This window comes from Pongo pygmaeus, chromosome 1, assembly GCF_028885625.2.
Source record: "Pongo pygmaeus isolate AG05252 chromosome 1, NHGRI_mPonPyg2-v2.0_pri, whole genome shotgun sequence".
NCBI classification, from domain to species: Eukaryota; Metazoa; Chordata; class Mammalia; order Primates; family Hominidae; genus Pongo; species Pongo pygmaeus.
The window spans coordinates 144629642-144648724 of record NC_072373.2 but is presented as its reverse complement, the minus strand read 5'-3'; the positions used below and the strand labels follow the sequence as shown (position 1 = coordinate 144648724).

The window sequence follows — 19083 nt, the reverse complement described above, 5'->3', positions numbered from 1 at the left end:
GAAATGAAGACGACCTGCATGGAGGTGATCACAGGCTGAAAAAGCCCAATAAAAAAGGCACAATTCATTAAAGCAAACCAACAACAACAAAAACTTTCTCCTGGCTAAATGACCACTGAAATAATGTAACTCAAGAATCCCTGTAAACATTTTTGATAATCCACAATACCACCCAGCATTCACAAGGAGAGCACTGTTAGAAAACTGATTTTATCCAAACCTTGTGTGTGTGTGTGTGTATGCTATAAAAACAGGCCAAGTGATAGTAGCTGTTACATTTGCAGAATTTCCAGTCATTAGGTTGACCTCAGGGAAGGCGAGTGTTTAGGGAGCGTGTTCTGAATCATAATTGAGCCCTCAGCTGTATTGAGGCCAACAAGCTATACCTTGTGTGTTTTTTGGCACTTACTTTCAAGAAAATGTTCTATCTTAAATCCCTATTACCCCATCCACTCACCAAGAAACTTCCTTCTGAGGACTGGACAGTTTAGAAGCAGTATTAATCCTGCTTTCCTGCAAACCACTCAGAGGCTTCAGTTATCCAGCTCAGTGCTCACAAAGAAAAATGCAGACATGGACATGACAACTGCACTCCCCATTTTTTCTCATGTAATTACAGCTCCAAGTCTCACAATTCCAAGCCCTTTTCCTACAAACACACAATTTCTCCAGTCACAGCCACACACTGTTTGCCTCTATCATTAATGTCTCTCATCAGAATCTTCAAAGCACTCATTTTTGGGGGCACAGAAGAGCATGTATAAGGGAATACATTCCACTCTTAGTACTAGGCTGCTCAGCTAGAAGAAAGGGATCACCACTGAAAACTGGGTGCTCCATTTCCCTGCAATCACAGATTGACCCATTACTAAACATCCATATATACTTTGTCAGAATGAACCCCAATTTCTATGTCAGTCCAAATGCCTCATACTTAATAGGCACCATTACCAACAAATATTGCTGAAATGGATTACTTGGTGGAGAAAACTAAATTTTCTTTGGATTCTTACATAAGGCAGGATTTCCACTTATCTAGTGTTGTATAAGTGTGAAGGAAGGAGAGTGAAACTAGTTATTTCCAAGATCTCTTTTAGGCCTTTAGCCAGTGATTTGAGAATGACATGAACATTATAATCACATTTTAGCACATTCTGTATTTGAACACATGCTGGGGTTAAAGTAAGTGTGCTGAGTTTCGGTCCCTATCCCAAGAGTGTCTGTGGTCAAATCCTGATGTTGGATCCTGATGCCTCCCAGTGTCTGTGTAGGTCTCAGCCCCCACCTGGATGCTACTGCTTCCTACCGGGTACAACCCCTGGCAAGGGATTCAGGGAATGCTACTACCACCAAATTTCCCCCTCCCTGCCTCTGAATAATGCAAAAGATGCAAGTTCAGAAGGAAAACTATGCTCTCCTGTCTTAACATAAACTTCCCTTAACCAGGTTAAAATTTGTCACCAAAGAAGGAAAGGTAGAATCAGCTTCTAGCAAATGGTGAAGTTGACAATCTCCCCCCTCTTCATGTTCTCCGATCACACCTACCAGACCACACAGAACTATGGGCTCAACACTAGTTTGCTGAATGGGCAGGGGTCCAAACAGTCAGGAAACCATCACTGTAAAGAGTCAACACAAGTGAGAGGAAATAAAACTTGACTTGATAGAAAGTAATGCTGAGATTTTGGCCATGATTCCCAGGACCCAACTGGCCAACGGGAATGGCCCTGCAGAATTTCTATAAAGAGGCTGAATGGTGCAATCCAGTTGAAAGGGGATGCGGTGGATTTTTCACATTTATTTTTTACCATGACCTAGTGTAAGAAATGTATTTACCTAATCAGTATACACAAACATAGTGTGTAAAAATGAAACAAGTTTTACGAAACAATACTTACCCTTATGACGCTATGTTGCAGTATACACTGACATTTTCTACTGATTATATTACAATAAAAATGAAAGATCTGGTCATGACCCACTAAACTGATTTCATGACCCACTAGTGGGTAGAGAGCAGCAACTGGGGTAAAAATGGTACAAAAACCTTGTCTTGAAGCTGTGATCTAGTCATAATTGGACTGTTTCTACCTTTGGGGTGACTTGGGAAGACTCAGAGATTAGGGAGGCCGAAGCCTTAATGATGTTTAGTTTGAGAGTAACAAAAGACAAAAATGAAGAAATCAGTAACCTTTTGACTAGGACCCTTCAACATCCCAACTGTGTATTTTTCAGAGAAAAGGGAGCTGGAAAGCCAGGGTCCCTGATAGAGAACAAGGATGGCATGCAGAAAGTTAGAAAATTCCAAAAACAAGATTTAAAAAATGGTTTGGGTATTTCAAAATAAAGTACTAGATCTAAATCTCTTCACACAAAACTCTAGAGCTGGAAAATATGATTACATCATAAATGGCCTAAAATATGACCTAAAGCCAAACTGTAGTAATAATAATCTTTCTTCCTGAAATGATGGTTCCCTTATGACTCAAAAAATAATTAAAAGAATAAAATGGCTATGTTTTTCTTCTATTACTATTTTGAAACTGCACCAAGATTAATTCATTAATTTCACCTTTTTCAATCATTTCAGGCTAAAAATGACTACATCTATACCTTATTTGGCTAACATGTGTACACAGCTAATTATAGGAAGGCTACTTTTAAGTAGGTATCTTTTTTTTTTTTTTGTCTTTCTTTAGAAAAATAACTTCATGTAGTTTTGGAAGCCAAAAGTTAAATATTAGAAAACTAACAGTTCAGCATCAGGAATAGAAACCAGCACACATATATGGAAGGTTTATAGGAAAGAATTACCATGGGTAAGTCAAGACTTAGTTATAACAGAAAACACAACTTACAGCACATACCTCATCACCATTTACTCTCCATTTCTTCAGGCCACTGGTTCACATTCACCACACAAAAACATCAACTGACAGACACTGAGGAAAGTGATGTGTGATGGCAGGCAGTATGTGGGTCTAGGATCTTACACTATTTCAATGGTTTTTATTTAAAGCCTTCTATAGAAAAAATTACTTGTCAAATGTGCTATAAATGGTTGAGTAAGCAGAGCTTTTGAAACAGATTTAGCAATTTCAACTGCATCTCATAATGAATTATCATTAACAAGGCATGAGTTCATATGATTAGTTAATTAAGCAGAACAAGTATAATGTCTTCGGTTGAATAAAATCCAGTATTTTTTATTTATCAAACTCCAATTCCATTTCACAAATGTAAGTTATCATCAGCTCCCCATCCACTTTCCCTCATCTTCTTATCTCTTTCCCACTCTACACTTTCTCTCCCCTACAACCTGGGCTCCAAAAAGAAAAAAAAAAAAATCCCTCAGCTATTTGATCTTAATATCACTGCAAAAATCAAAACCAGTGTCTCCTGCCCCCAGGACAGTAGGTATCCCCACCTGGCTGCCTCCTGTAGCTCACGCAAAATTCAACCCATAATTATAGATGCATTCTCAGTTTACGCTGCACTTGAGATTCAATGGTGACTACTGTCAAGATGGAGAGATTTGTGAATAAAAATACATTTCAACAGCAAATAGAAATTAGTTTTTTCTTATTTGTCATTGACATGGGTAATGTACAGATGGTACCTGATTTATGATGGTTCAACTTTCCATTTTTTGACTTTACAATGGTGCAAAAGTGATATGAATTCAGTAGAAACCATACTTTGAGTACTCATACAACCATTCTGTTTTTCACTTTCAGTACAGTATTCAATAAATTACATGAGATATCCAATACTTTATTTTAAAGTAGGCTTTGTGTTAGATGATTTTGTCTAACTATAGGCTAATGTAAATGTTCTGAGCATGTTTAAGGTAGTGTAGCCTGAGCTACAACGTGCAGTAGGTTACAGGTATTAAGTGTATTTTCAATTTATGATATTGCCAACTTAAGATACATTTATCCGGATGTAATTCCATTATAAGTTGAGGAGCATCTGTATATAACTACTTACTACAAGATGACAGGTTTTCCTGATACACCCTCATGTAACAAATTATGGGTCAAGGGGGAAAATCCCCCAGCAAAGAATATACTGATAACTTACAGGACCCCCCACCCTCCACCGCCAAAAAAGTGCCTTACCAGAATCTAAATGGCAAGCTCAGGAAATGTTTAAGTTTCAGACTTAAAGTAGACTTTAGTCAACTCCAGAGTGGGCTACATTGTTCCCAAACTGTGCTAGTCAGGAATCCTAGAAGGGGTTCCAGAACATTACGGAGCACGTGGATAAGAGTAAGAGGGAAGTACACTTAGAAATGAGGTGTGCAAAGTGGCCAAATCCCTCTAGACCCAAAACAAAGAAATACAGTTCTGTACGTGTTTCTTTTGGTGAACTTGGAATTGGATCTGAAATTTCAAAAGATCTGAGAGGGCACGGGTGGGTTTTTCTCAATTCTACATCTTTTCAACATTAATAAAATTAATCTTCACTGGACTATTACCCCCATGTTATCTCATCCTGTTCTCTGTATCTGGAAGGTTGCTCTTCTCTGCCTTCCCCTAGTTAATTCTCACTCAATAATCGCTCCTTCTGGGAAGCTTTGGTGTGGGTGAGACACATCTCCTTGAGCTTCCATGGCACTGGGCTGAGTTCTGTCATAAAATCTGCCCCCGTGTTCTGCAAGTTTCTGTCACTGATCTGCCTCCCTCTCTGGACTGTGAGATCCTCAGGGGCAGTGGAAGTGTCTAATTCATCTGTATCTCCCCAGCACCAAACATTCGGCCTGGACATAATAGACAGTTATTGAATATACTAACAGATATGAGTAACAAAACTATTATCCCTTTACTATCAAAAGCAGTCATTTTTCATGCAATCATGGCACTCATAATTAATGCCACACAAAAACTGGAAAACTTTAATATTTCTTAAGCAAAATAATGACAAAAGAATCAAGGCAAAAGGATGGAGATGGAGTTTCGCTCTTGTTGCCCAGGCTGGAGTGCTGTGGCGTGATCTCGGCTCACTGCAACCTCTGCCTTCTGGTTTCAAGTGAGTGTCCTACCTCAGCCTCCCGAGTAGCTGGGACTACAGGCGCCTGCCACCACGCCTGGCTAATTTTTGTATTTTTAGTACAGATGGGGTTTCACCATGTTGGCCAGGCTGGTTTTGAACTCCTGACCTCATGATCCGCCCACCTTGGCCTCCCAAAGTCCTGGGATTACCAGCGTGAGACACCACACACAGCCCAAAACGTCTTTTAATAAAGGCAAAGGTTTACTTACACATATTCAAATAGAGGAAAATGCTGATGTATGTATCTTCACTGGAATGATAACACCTATAAGCCCATCCAGCTGCAAAAGCAGCTTAAATGATATAGTCCTTTTAATTTGCTAACCTAAACTAAGTCGGGTTCTTGTCCACACTGATTTGTTGGACAAAATTAAACCAACCCTGTATTAGTTTGTACTTTTCTTTGTACTTTTTCGTGCTGATTCCTCTTGTCATAGTTGCTTGGATAATCTAAACATTTAGCAACAAAAGTCTAAAGTCTGGTGATTTATTCCTTTCTATGTGATGCTACTGCTCCTTCAGCAGCATCAGCTTCAGGAAAATGATGTACATTATTAAATTACTTGACAATGACAAAGTGAACTAGGATGGCATTACGCACACTTTTTTTTTTTTTTTTTAGACAGAGTCTTGCTCTGTTGCTAGGCTGGAGTGCAGTGGCACTATCTCTTCTCACTGCAACCTCCACCTCCCGGGTTCAAGAGATTCTCCTGCCTCAGCCTCCTGAGTAGCTGGGACTATAGGCACCACACACACATTTTAAAATGGGATTTGTTGCTTGAGATTATGCCTGCTTGTCCATTCAGATGAAAAGCGCCTGCTTATGAAATGAGCCTGAGATGTCTGACAGATTTAATATCTAATATCAGTTTAGGGGAAGTAATGGAAGCTAACTTCAAAGGTCAGGTGAATATTTTTTGATGGAACTTCAGAGGATTCAGTTATGTAAGTAAATATTTATGGACAACCTGAAATAAATACTGCACTGTGTTCTGTGTAAGATATAAATGAAACTTTTTTCTCTCTTATTTTTAGTCATTTTCTCTTTAATTATGGTACTCCCTTGATAAGAAGGAAGGAACACTACATATATCCAGATCTCTAGTCAAAAAATTAGGCTTTCTGAAATGGTTACAGATTTTAATAGCAAAAGCCCATAAAATTAATAACTAGCACTCATTTTTAAAACATGCACCTCCAAATTTATATTGAGAATCATAAGATGCCATGAACAATTTACTTATGACACAAAGGCAGTGGAAGGTAAATCTGTTTGTTCAAAAGTCTTAAGTAGATTTTTCTGTTTTTGTGGTTTATATTAATGGATGGACACCTACCATTATTATAATAAAAACTAATTTTGAAGAAATCTGAGCTTAATAAGAATTCAAATACATGCAAAGGCAATTTTCCAGCATATCTGAATTACAAGGGATCTAGCCCTGCCTTCTTAGTCTTATAATGGTTCGCTAATGAGTCTAAGAATCTCTGCAGAAAGCTCATTTTCAGCTAATAGTATCTAATAGAAGTCACTCCCTACTCATTTTGTTCCTTATTTTCAAGGCTTTCAAGATCAACTGTACAGGAAGAGACTACATTATTGGATGCATCCCAGTCTCTGGGACACATCAATTTCCAAACGTTACTGCCAAGGCCATGTGGAAGAGTCAAAACAATAAAAAAAAATCCTGAAAAGGAGCAGTTGTTCTAACTAGTTGGAGGTGATGATTTATCAAGAACTATTAATCTGCTGCCATGTGAAGAGCCTCCAGCACATTCACTTTCCATCTTGGTGTCAGAATAATTTCTAATTATGGTTTGGGGCAGTTTTCTCACTTGAAACTAAACAGAAGTTTGAGGAAATGTATGCATTTAAAAACACAATCATCTACTATGCTGGTAAATAAGATACAATTACGCACAAACTGTGCCTAGGCCATTTAGGGGGTTATATAAATGACTGAATTGTTATTTTTAAACTAAAGTGAAAACAACGTATTCTCATTTACGAGAGAAGGGAAGTAAAATGATTCACTTAGTGTTCGAGTTAGATTGCATATCATTAATGTGTAAAATAGGATTTAAGTAGTTATTCTACCTAGATTTAATGTTATGTTAGGATTAACCACAACTGGCAACAAGCACTTCATGCAAAAAATGACCTTTAGATTTTCATAAAAACCTCATTTCTGCAACTTATTACTGTGTATGACTTTGGACAAGTCACTTAACCTCAGTTACCTGAGCCTCAGCTTCCTTATCTTTTGAATAGGGTTAATAATACCACCTTTTAGGATTCACACACATTTAAAAACTTGGCATTCGTCAGCTATGGCTATTAGACATTATCTTGATGTTCACTTGCCTCCAGGATGAACATATTTAGGCTTTTTCCTAACCAGAGAATAAACCCAGAACGAAAATATATAGGTCCTACTAAGTACCCTAATAAAAGAGGAACATCTATCCAAATTATATTCCCCATCCCTTCCATTTATGTCCCCATTCCCCCATTTGATGCCTAATTCCACTTTTGGGATTTATTACCTGGTGCTAAGCATTGACTTCTTCCTGAAGAGGCCCCTATAAATGCAAAAGCTCAAGGAAACAATAATTAAAGCTATTATCACTTTGTAAGAATGCATTTGTGTGGTTTTCTCCAAGACAAAATTACCCCACATACTAACACTTGGTACCTGGGAAAGGATAAAATAGCCGTTAAAAAGGAGCAATCCTAGTCAACAGGGTAAATGACAAATAAATTTTAAAAAAAAGTAAAGGGGCAAAAGGGCATAGGATATATTTTGCAATTTTGCTTAAGTTAAGTTTTGTCAGTTAATCATTCATTAGGTACTAAGAACCTTTGGACAGAAACTCAAGAAATTGGCATTAGTAGTTGCCTCTAAGGAGGAGAACTGGTTAGGCAGGTGCAAGAGTGGGAGTAGAAGGGCAACACCCACTTTCACTGTATATCATTTTGTACCTTTTGATTTTGGCACTGTAGGCATTAATTATCTACATAAAAGTTTTAATTAAAAAAATTCAATCCTCACACCCTGTTATTTCTCCTACATCATCTTTTAGATTGTTTACATTATTTGACATTTAAACATTGACTTTTGGCCGGGCACAGTGGCTCATGCCTGTAATCCCAGCCCTTTGGGAGGCTGAAGCAGGAGGACTGCTTGAGCCCAGAAGTTCAAGGCTGCAGTGAGCTATGATCATGCCACTGCACTTCAGCCTAGGTGACAGAGTGAGACCCTGTCTCTAAAAACAAACAAATAGAGAAGTTGCATTTTTTCCCTAAAAAGTAAGTTGGAGTCATGTAAAATTTGACAGGCCTCTAACAGCTGATTTTTCTTTAAAGTATTAAACATAAAAAATACTCAAAATCTAAAGAAACAACATTATTAGACAATTAACATTATTTACTGACTTTCTGTATATACAGTTTCCTTCACTAAAAGTTAGGCTTCCTGCACACAGGGCCTGTGTTTTATTAATCTTTGAGGCCCCATTCAGGCAAACACTGGGCTTTCACAGGAATACGTTCTTGAATTCCAAGGAAGAAAAGTCATTAAATGAAACACGATGTTTTGATTAAGAAGGAATTTCTCAAGATTTTTATAAAAACAAACAAAACAACAATAACAATAGAAACAGACAGGGACAGGGAAAGTGAGAAGAAGAAACAGCTATAAACCACCTACATACATAATAGAACTTTTGGGACCTTACTGATTGGGAATGCTTGTGAAACACCAAATATGTCATAAGGAGGGAGAATTAAGGTTAATCTAAAATAATGAGAACACTTGTTCAACAAAATATTTGCTACATGCCTATTGTATGCAAGGCCTTGGTGACAAAATGTTGACCAATACAGACATGATCCTAGCCCTGACAGGTTACATAATAGTGGGAGATACAGAACGGTAAACAGGCAATTATCATGTGGTATGATAAATATAAAAGGAAATTTATAGAGTTTTAGGAGCTCATAAAAGGAGAACCAATTCCATGCTTGGAAAAGTGATGTCTAAGTGGGACTAGAGCTTTGGAGTTCTCTAAACCCGAGTTCAAATCCTGGTTTTACAGGTTACACTCTATAACCCTGGCCAATTTATTTAATCTCTCCAGGCCTCAGTTTCACCAACTTTAAAATAGGAATTACGATAGTATTGAGTTCAAAGAGTTGATGTGAGTATTAATGAAATGCACATCATAAATCTGGTATGGTGTATGGCAAGTGGCAAGTACCCAATAAATATTAGCTACTAATATTAGTGATAACAGTAAGCTGAGAACTTAAGACAGGTAAAAGCGAAGACAGGAAAGAGGAAGAGTACCCAGACAAAATAAAAGCAATAGTCTGGTGAGCTTCAGTGAAAGAACCTCGCTTGATCCATGGGTCAGGGGGTGCTTGGGGTGGGATCAGAGGTGAAGCTGAAGCTGGAAAGGCAAGCACAGCCCAGCTCAATGGGTTTATCTAAGCTCAGTGGGGGCCTCTTGAGAATTTTAGTCAGAGAAGGGACAGGATCAGATCTGAGTTTTTAAAAGACCAGCTTGGCTACAGTGTGGGAATGGAATGGAAAATGACAAGACTAGAGGCAGAGATCAGTGACGATAATTTTAAAATAATTCCTTGACTACTGTGGATTTTCACAGTTGGGAATGCAGACATCACATGAAAAAAATATACAGCAATCCAAAGAGGGTCTTGAAGTAACTACCTTCTTGTATTAGCATTTCATTCATTCATTCATTCATTCACTCACTCAACAAGCATTAACACCTACCAAGGCGGTGAGCTGGTACTGTGAGAGATTTCTACAAGCATTGCCCTACATGACTCTGCCCTCCAGAAGCATCCCATCCAACATTGACTGCCCATATTCCTCTCCCTGCCTAGGAGGCCTGTTACCCTGGTGACCCAGATCATGTGCAATGCAAAGGCAGGCACCAGCAGGAGACCCAAACCCAGAGGCAGTATCACATAGTAGAGAAATGTCACTAACTACATCAGTGTATAGCTGACTTCTTATTAAAGGAGTAAATCTTCCATGACCCATTGTTAAGTGAATAATAATAGCCAACATTCATCAAATGTCCTGTCCTATGAATTTCAGGTAGATTAATACATTTATTACAACAACTTTGTGAAATAGGTATTATTATGTCCACCATATAGATGAGAAAACTGAGGCAAGAGACACTCCCTAAAGGTCACAGAATTAGAAAGTGGTAGAGCTGAGATTCAGTGTAATGTTTTTATCCACTATACCATGTGACTTCTGGCAGTGTGCCACCAGGCTGATATCAGAATTAAATCAATTTAAAATGTATGCTTCAAAATCTGGGCAGGGGAAAAAGATCAGTGCTCACTTAGGTATCAGGGAGGCCAAAGCTTGGAAGCTTTTATTATAGGAATAAAATGAAATGGGTGAATAAATATGGTGACAGTCTCTTGAGAAGAAATTGGACTACTCTCATCAAAAGAGTGTCATTTTGAAAGGATTTTGAAATCGATTTTGCTCTTTTAAGTTCAAACCATAGCTCTGCCATTTGGCCTAGAACACATTAGAAAGTATTCAAATGGGATTACATTGCTTATCAGTTTAAGAGTGGGACATCTCACAGACTCAAAGATGGAGAGGTGTGGCAAAGACATCAAAGGGCTAGCAGAGATCTGTTACTCTTTTGGTTTTCTGTTAATGGAGGGTGGAATAAAAGCTGATTATCTCAGTGAGAAATTAGTAGAATATGCTTATTTTCTCAGACCATGTAGGATTCCATCAACCAAGTAGTGGAGCAGGTGAGGAATAAGCATATTTTATCATAAGCTCTATGAGGCATTTCCAATGTGAAGTGAATACAGACAAAATAGAAAAAAAATTCTTAAATCTCCAGAAATGAAAGAAACCACTAGCTTCTTGCAATGCCACTGGATGCCAATAGCAACGGAGTCTTGAGCCTGGGCTCTTAACTGGCAATGAGAAGAATCCCAGGCCAGATGGCATTTTAAAATCCAATCTCACTCTGTCTCTCCCCACTAACCCACACTGCACTTAAAGCAATCAGCCATTTCACAAGCTGCAGTATTTCAAAGTAGTTACAACCCTTGAGAACAGAAAAGCTCTCTTAATTGCTGTGAGTTTAAAAATATAGAGAATAAAAATTATGGAATTTGTGAAACAACCATCTCTAATTAAACACGCTCGCTAGCACACACACCCAACACCGCACAGAGTACAGCTTTTCAAACCTAGTCCATTCATGCACACATGTAGCACAGCTCACCAACACACCACTTTCCTTCCATTCATTCACTTACTAGTCCCGTTCTTTGGGACTCACTCGCCACCACTGAAAACTAACTTGAGAAGCCCCAGGTCTGTGGGCACCGACACCCCGTTAATTCATCCAGCTTGACCTGCTCCGAGCGCCAGGCAGGACTTAGGGGCTTCGGTGTCACGACTGGCGCTGCCCCCTGGAGGGACGTCCAGCCTCCACCCGCCCTCCCGGAGCGGCACCCCTCGCGACCCCCGCTCCCTGGGAAACACTCAGAGTTGCATTTTCGTCGCTGCCGTTTAATTTTCACAAATAAAAATGCCCGTGAGACGGACTCCCCCGCCCACCCACCTGCCCGAGACCGTACAACCACACTGAATCGGATCCTCCAGAAGGCTGCCGGCAGCCGGGAGGTGTGAACAATGAACTTCTCTCTGACTCTCTGACACACACACACACACACACACACCCCGACGGGAAGTTGTGAACTAGCCCGGGGGCCAATGGCGCGACTCCCAAGGCAACACGGCTGCCGGCGGCGGGGGAGGGCCTGGCGCGCGCCCCGGCCGCGCCCCTCGAATCGCCGGTCGGGCAGTTACCTCCTTCCTCCGGCTCGGCGCCCCGGGTCGGGTGATGAGGGCCGTCTCCTCGCACACCACGACCACGTCCTCCACGAAGACGCAGTCCGGAAGGCTCTCGTCGGCCGGCAGCTCCACCACCTGCAGCCCCAGCTTGCTGCCCAGCACGCCCACGTAGAGCTGGTGCTGCCGTTCCGCGCGGGCGACGTCCACCTCCTCGCCCTTGGCGCTTCTCAGCGCGTGCTGGCCGAGCGACTCGGGCAGCGCCCGCACCACGGCGTGGGTGGCCCGGCCGAAGGCGGCGGGGTGGCCGAGCCCGGCCATGGCTTCGGGAGGCTTAGGGGCAGGGGCGGCGGCGGCGGCGGCGGCGGAGGCGGCCGGGTCCTGCCGCGGGCAGCGCGCGCTGAGCCTGCGAGCGCCCGGCGGCTCCTCTTGGCAGTCGCTGAATGTGGTGCAGAAGGAGCCCAGCTCGCGCCCGGAGCCCTGCCCGCGCGACTGAGCATGCCCAGAGCTCCGGGCGCCGGCCCGCGCGCAACCCGCGCGCCCACTCCGGCGCTCGCGGGTCTCGCGCCAGCCCAGGCGGGAGTTGTAGCGGCGAGCGCCGGGCTAGGAGTGGGGGCAGGGTGAGGCGGCTGGGGAAGCAGCGAGGGCAAGAAGTATGCGCAGGCGGGGGACCTCGGCGAAAAGCCATCCCTACCCGGACCTGGCGGTACCTGTGTTCTGTCGCAGGTGCACACCTCCCATCGTCCCCAGCGCGGACTTGGAGAGACAGCCTCGGTCTGGACAGAGCAGCTGGAGGGCTTCCTGGTCTTTACCTGAACAGTTTAAACCTTGCTTACTTACAAAGTCTAGCCCACTTTTGAAGAGCTATAATGGTTTATAGATTCTTCATGTTGAGCTTAAATCCCACGGGTCCCAGTTCTGTTTTCTGGCCTTACCTAAAGTACAAGTTTTTTTTGTTTTGTGTGTGTTCGCGTGTGTGTGTGTTTTCACAAAACAGCATTTGCATATCTGAAAACAGTTCTAATTATCTATGCTGCCTAACACCATCCTCTACCCCACACCCTAACCCCCCTCCAGTCCTGGAGCCCAAACCACTGAAAAGTAACTAGTGATTTGGTTTCCAAGTCCCTACAACATTCTGGTCAGCTTCCTTTTGATACACACCAATTTGCTTGTATCCTTTTAAAATCATAGTATCCGGAAAATAAACAATTCTTCCTGTGTGGTCTGACCAGCACAGACTACAGCAGCACCCTTGTTCCGGATGCTGGGCCTCTATGAACACTGCCTAAGCCTGTATTCACTTTTTTGGTGGTCTAGGGCCAAGGCCCAGGCTACAGCCTTCTTGCCAGAACTCTGATCCCAGCTTTTAGGAAACTGGATTTCTAGGAGCAGGTCTCTCTGAGCATCCTAGAATGGTTGCCCCAATTGAGCCCAGAGATGTGATCTGCCTTCTCTCCCCTCCCACAAGGGTGGTGTGAATTTATAAATGAGCTTCAAAATTCTCAGCTTCACATTTGAGGAGTTTTTTTTGTTTGTTGTTGTTTTGTTTTGTTTTGTTTGGATGGAGTTTCACTCTTGTTGCCCCAGCTGGAGTGTAGTGGTGCGATCTTGGCTCACTTCAACTGCTGCCTCCCCAGTTCAAGCAATTCTCCTGCCTCAGCCTCCTGAGTAGCTGGGACTACAGATGCACGCTACCACTCACGGCTAATTTGTATTTTTAGCGGAGACAGGGTTTCACCATGTTGGCTAGGCTGGTCTCGAACTGCTGACCTCAGGTGATCCACCCGCCTCCACCTCCCAAAGTGCTGGGATTACAGGCGTGAGCTACCACGCCCTGCCCAAATTTGAGGAGTCTCAAGGACAGCTCTGACACTGACACTGGGAAGTGGGACCAAAAGTAAAATAACAAACCTTTAAGACCTACTAGGTAGTTCTCCTAAAGCAAAATGCTTGGGGGATCCAGGCAGCCCCATTAGCCCCAGTTTAGCGTCAGAAATCACTTAATGGTGTCCTCAGATGGAGGATTCCCATCAAAGTTACAGGTGAAAGTTGATCTTTCACCTTAAGCTTGCCCTGGTTAAATATAAAATTTATTTATTTTTAAATTAGTTCATTCTTTATTCTTCTTTTTTTTTTTTTTTTTTTTTTTTTTTGAGATGGAGTTTCGCTCTTGTTTCCCAGGCTGGAGTGCAATGGCGCGATCTCAGCTCACCGCAACCTCTGCAACCCAGGTTCAAGTGATTCTGCTGCCTCGACCTCCTGAGTAGCTGGGATTAACAGGCATGTGCCACCACGCCTGGCTAATTTTGTATTTTTAGTAGAGATGGAGTTTCTCCATGTTGGTCAGGCTAGTCTCGAACTCCTCAACTCAGGTGATCTGCCTGCCTCAGCCTCCCAAAGTGCTGGGATTACAGGCGTGAGCCACTGTACCCAGCCTATTTATTCTTATTATATATTGTTTATTTATTTAGCTCCCAGGTTAAATAAAGTATAGGACTTCATTCTGCTCTTTACTGCAGACTTTACCAGACATTGAGCCTCCATCTGTCTCTAGCTGGCCACCATCTAGCAATCTTCATTCATGCTTGTGCCTTGTTGGAGCCTGAATATTTCACCTACCACTCAGTGCCCTGAGTCTAACTATGAACAGGGATCTGTGTACCACTCTGGGCTCATGTCAATCTAGCAGCCAATTAAAACCTGATGTTAGCCATGTCTTTCCATACTGAAATTGGGTAGCTGTTCTTTTAAAATCTAATTTTGTAGTTATCCCTGTTAAATGTTATTTACTTATTTCTAACTTGTCTAGTTTTGATTCTGTTATCTCGTGCCTTACTTATTATTTCTAATTTGTGCCATCTGAAATTTGATAAGCATGCCTTCTCTCTTCTCTAAGCAGTGGTCAAAAAGTGTTAGAATGTATATATTAGTAAAAAAGAATAATAAAAATACCAAATCCAGTAGATTATAGTTTACATGCTTTCACACTTCATCAGTGAAGGACTGTTTTTAGGAAAATGGACTTTATTGAGCTTAATACATTGATATGTTCATTTTTCCCATGAATATTTATTGAAAATTCCCAAGGCACATCACCATGTTATGCACTTCAGAGTCACAAAAGAAGGAAGCACAAAGACATGATCCTTACCTTGAAGAGCTCACAATCTCACTAGGAAAACATGATATCCAGAATTGGAGCTGGGGTAAGTACACATAAGAGGTATAGATAACAAAGTGCTACAGGAGGGTGAGGGAAAGAGAGATCTCTGTGATGGGTGGGAGTGGAAGAAAGCTGCTTGAAGGTGATTGGACTTGGTTTAGGCCTTGAATAATTTTTGGATGTGAGTAACTGAAGGAGAGAATGAGAATTCTAAGGGAAAGGCATTTTCAAAGGACAGTAGGTAGATCTATTTACATCTCTATAGCTGCTGTAACAAAACAACTCCAACACATATAATGGCACAAAGTTGATAGAAGCTTATCTCTTGTTCACTTAAAGTCTAGCACAGATGTTCCTGATTGGTTCTCAACTCTTTTTTCCAAGCAATATTCAGGGATCCATCCTTCTTCTACTTTGTGGCTCCAACTCTTGTACATGTGGCATCCAAGTTTTCCATGCTCACTGTATTAGTCAGTTCTCATGCTGTTAATAAAGACACACCCAAGCCTGGGTAATTTATAAAGGAAAGAGGTTTAATGGACTTATAATTCCACATAGCTGGGGAGGCCTCATAATTATGGCAGAAGACGAAAGAAGAGCAAAGGGATGTCTTACATGGCGGCAGACAAGACAGCTTGTGTAGGGGAACTCTCCTTTTTTTTTTTTTTTTTTTTTTGAGACAGAGTCTCGCTCTGTCACCCAGGCTGGAGTGCAGTGGCGCGATCTCGGCTCACTGCAAGCTCCCCCTCCCGGGTTCATGCCATTCTCCTGCCTCACCCTCCCGAGTAGCTGGCACTACAGGCACCCGCCACCACACCCGGCTAATTTTTGTACTTTTAGTAGAGACGGGGTTTCACTGTGTTAGCCAGGAAGGTCTCGATCTCCTGATCTTGTGATCCACCCGCCTCGGCCTCCCAAAGTGCTGGGATTACAGGCGTGAGCCACCGCGCCTGGCCGGGAACTCTCCTTTATCAAACCATCAGATCTCATGAGACTTATTCACCACCACGAGAACAGTACAGGAAAGACTCGTTACCATGATTCAATTACCTCCCACCTGGTCCCTCCTACAATACATGGGAATTATGGGAGCTACAGTTCAAGATGAGATTCGGGTGGGGACACAGTCAAACCATATCACTCACCTTCCTCAAACTGAAAGAACAAGAAAGAACATACAGCCACCACATGTGAAAGGCTTAATGGGTCAGGCCTAGAAGGGATGCATATCACCTCTGCTTCCATTCTTCTGGCTAAAATTCTGCCACCCAGCTACAATAACCATGAGCAAGGGCTGGAAAATACAGTCTGCTGTAGGCCCAGGAAGAAAAGAAAACACGAGGTTGGGGAAACAGCTAGCTGGTGTCTGCCTCCAGAGAACAGTGGGGAAAATGGAAAACAAAGGCGGAAAAGTGGGCTAAGCCTTCATCACATCAGCTGTGGGGAGGCATATGATGTGGAAATTAAGAGCATAGCTTCTAGAGCCAGACTGTGTAATGAAAGCTTGGCTCCACTATTTCCTTGTTTTATGATTTTAGACATGTTACTTAAAAACTCTTTACCTCAGTTTCATTGTCATCTATAAATGAGGACTAATGAACACATTATCATAGAGTTTTATAAATGTTAATATTGCAAAGTGCTTAAAAATTGCATAGAATCGTAACTAGAGCCTAATAGATGCTCAGTAAATATTATCCATTGAGAGGTTTTGGACAGAAGGCTTTGCATATGATTTCCTATCGAAGGCCAAACCACACGTACACATTCACTGAATTACCAGAGTCATATAGCTGCTTGAAGGTATGCTTTCCAGCAAAACTTGTGGCCTTCCTAGGTTGACAGACCAAATGTCACCCACAAGTGTAATCATAGATTCAATAAATATTTATTGAACCCTTGCTATATGCCAGGTATTGTGCTAGGAACTGGGGATGTAATTATGAATGATAATTATGGCTTATGGTCAAATTGTTCCTTTTCCTCTTCTGGATATTTCAAGACCTTTATAAGCAATTTCCTTTAAATTCCTTCTGTTTGACATACCTAAAGCTATTTCTGTTCTGGTTGGATGTTGATTAACACAGGGGCAAGTTTTCTTTTCCATTGATAATATTGCTGGTATCTTGCCTTATTTGAAGTCAATTTTAGATAGCAAGTATCTGAAGATTAAAACAGGCATTCCTGTCTTGTTCTTTTCTTACTCCATTTTAGCAGATACAAGATTTACTTTCATAGGAGACAGGTGTTTTGAGATGGGGGTGTGTATTAGTCTGTTTTCACATTGCAGATAAAGACATACCCGAGACTGGGTAATTTATAAAGAAAAAGAGATTTTATGGACTCACAGTTCCATGTGACTGGGGAGGCCTTACAATCATGGTGGAAGGCAAAAATGCACGTCTTACATGGCCACAAGGCAAGAGAGAAAATGAGAATCAAGTGAAAGGGGTTTCCCCTTATAAAACCCTCAGAGCTTGTAAGACTTATTCAGTACCACGAGAACAATATGAGGGAAACCGCCCCACATGATTCAGTTATCTCCCACTGGGTCCCTCCCACAACATGTGGGAATTAATGGGAGCTACAATTCAAGGTGAGATTTGGGTGGGGATACAACCAAACCATATCAGGGTGGGAATTCTCAACGAGAAGGAGGGCTCAAGGATGTCCTTGTCCAACCTAAGTGCTAGAAATATTGGATAAAGTAAGTACCATAAATCTGCAATTTGACACTAAGTCCTGAGTGTTTTAACATAATTGTCACATAAATGTTTACTGTGAAAGAAACCCATTGCTGCAGATTGCCTGTTATATCCAAGGAGTGAGTGGTGTTTGGTTGAATGGGCAGGCAGTGAGTTACAGACCCAGAGATGGTTCCACGGTAACCAGGACTCTGGTTCCTAAAGTCAAGACACACAGACTCCTAATCTCAGTTTCTCCAACTTTCATCTGGGGTTTTGTTCATTAAAGAAACATTTACTAAGCATCTGCAGTATGTATGGTAGAGGAATACATAAAAGCAGTGGATAAGGCATGGGTTTTAGATTCAGACTAGCCTGAATTTGATTCCCGGCCCTCCAACATTCTGGCTGTACCACCTTAGTGTACCCAAGACCCATGTTTCACCATTTTCTGTCTTGCTTGAAGCTGTGGAGGACTGATCTTCATGGACTTCATCACCTGCGATCCCATTTTTGTTGGTTTTGGTGAATGGGATATACTTACAGGAGATTGGAGGACAAGAGGGGAGAGAGATTGGGGTATTTATTTCTCTGGCTCCCTTCCTGCTTTTTCATGGTTGTAGCAACAGCTCCATCCTTCTACAATCGTAGCTTCTGCTTGCAGCCCCTCTTCCATGGTTCCAGCTCTCGGCTGGGTTCTGATAATTCTGTTGCCTTCCATTATTCCATCTAGGGGTAGTATTGGCTTCTCGTTTTTGCTAGTCCTTGGGTTCCTCGTTGGTTCTCTTTACCTGCCTACACCTCTTAAAAACATTCCTTTTATTAAACATGCTCTTCAGAATTCTTTAAGTATGCCATTTGTTTTTTATCAGGGCTCTCACTTATAACTCATTATTATATACATATATGTGTATATATGTGCACACACATTGTCTTGAATTGATGTGTAAAGTGGGAGTTATAATACCTTGTTTTCAGAGTTTTGAGGCTGAAATGTGACAGCATATACAAAGGATCTGAGCATTGCTTCTAGGACACAGTAAGTACTCAATTGTGATAGCCACTAATATGAACAGTTATTGTGCTCTTGTGCCAGGCATTGTATTCATTATGGAGTATCCATCTGCCTCTGTATAAAATGCCTATTTTCACCACTTAAAATACCCAAGTCCTTCAAATGAGATAACATAAAGTGCCCACGACAGTGATAGGGACACTGCAAGCACTCAGTGCTTTCTGCACTTCAAAGCTCAACCTTCTGTGGTCCCCACCTCCTCCTGTGCAAGTAACACATCCCTTTTCTGAA

General features: G+C 41.8%; 1 protein-coding gene across 19 annotated transcripts in view; it reads right to left on the bottom strand.

Moving 5' to 3' along the window:
- Window positions 1-19083, bottom strand: part of DDAH1 (dimethylarginine dimethylaminohydrolase 1) — a 266616-nt gene that overhangs the window by 134486 nt on the left and 113047 nt on the right. For 17 of the 19 annotated variants that reach the window (XM_063653377.1, XM_063653345.1, XM_063653350.1 and 14 more), the window contains one exon: window positions 11946-12739. The exons of the other annotated variants lie outside the window; for them this stretch is intronic. In XM_063653377.1, the coding sequence (XP_063509447.1) occupies window positions 11946-12248 (303 nt within the window). In that variant the 5' untranslated portion in view covers window positions 12249-12739. The remainder of the gene's footprint in view (window positions 1-11945; window positions 12740-19083) is intronic. 19 annotated transcript variants of the gene reach the window in all.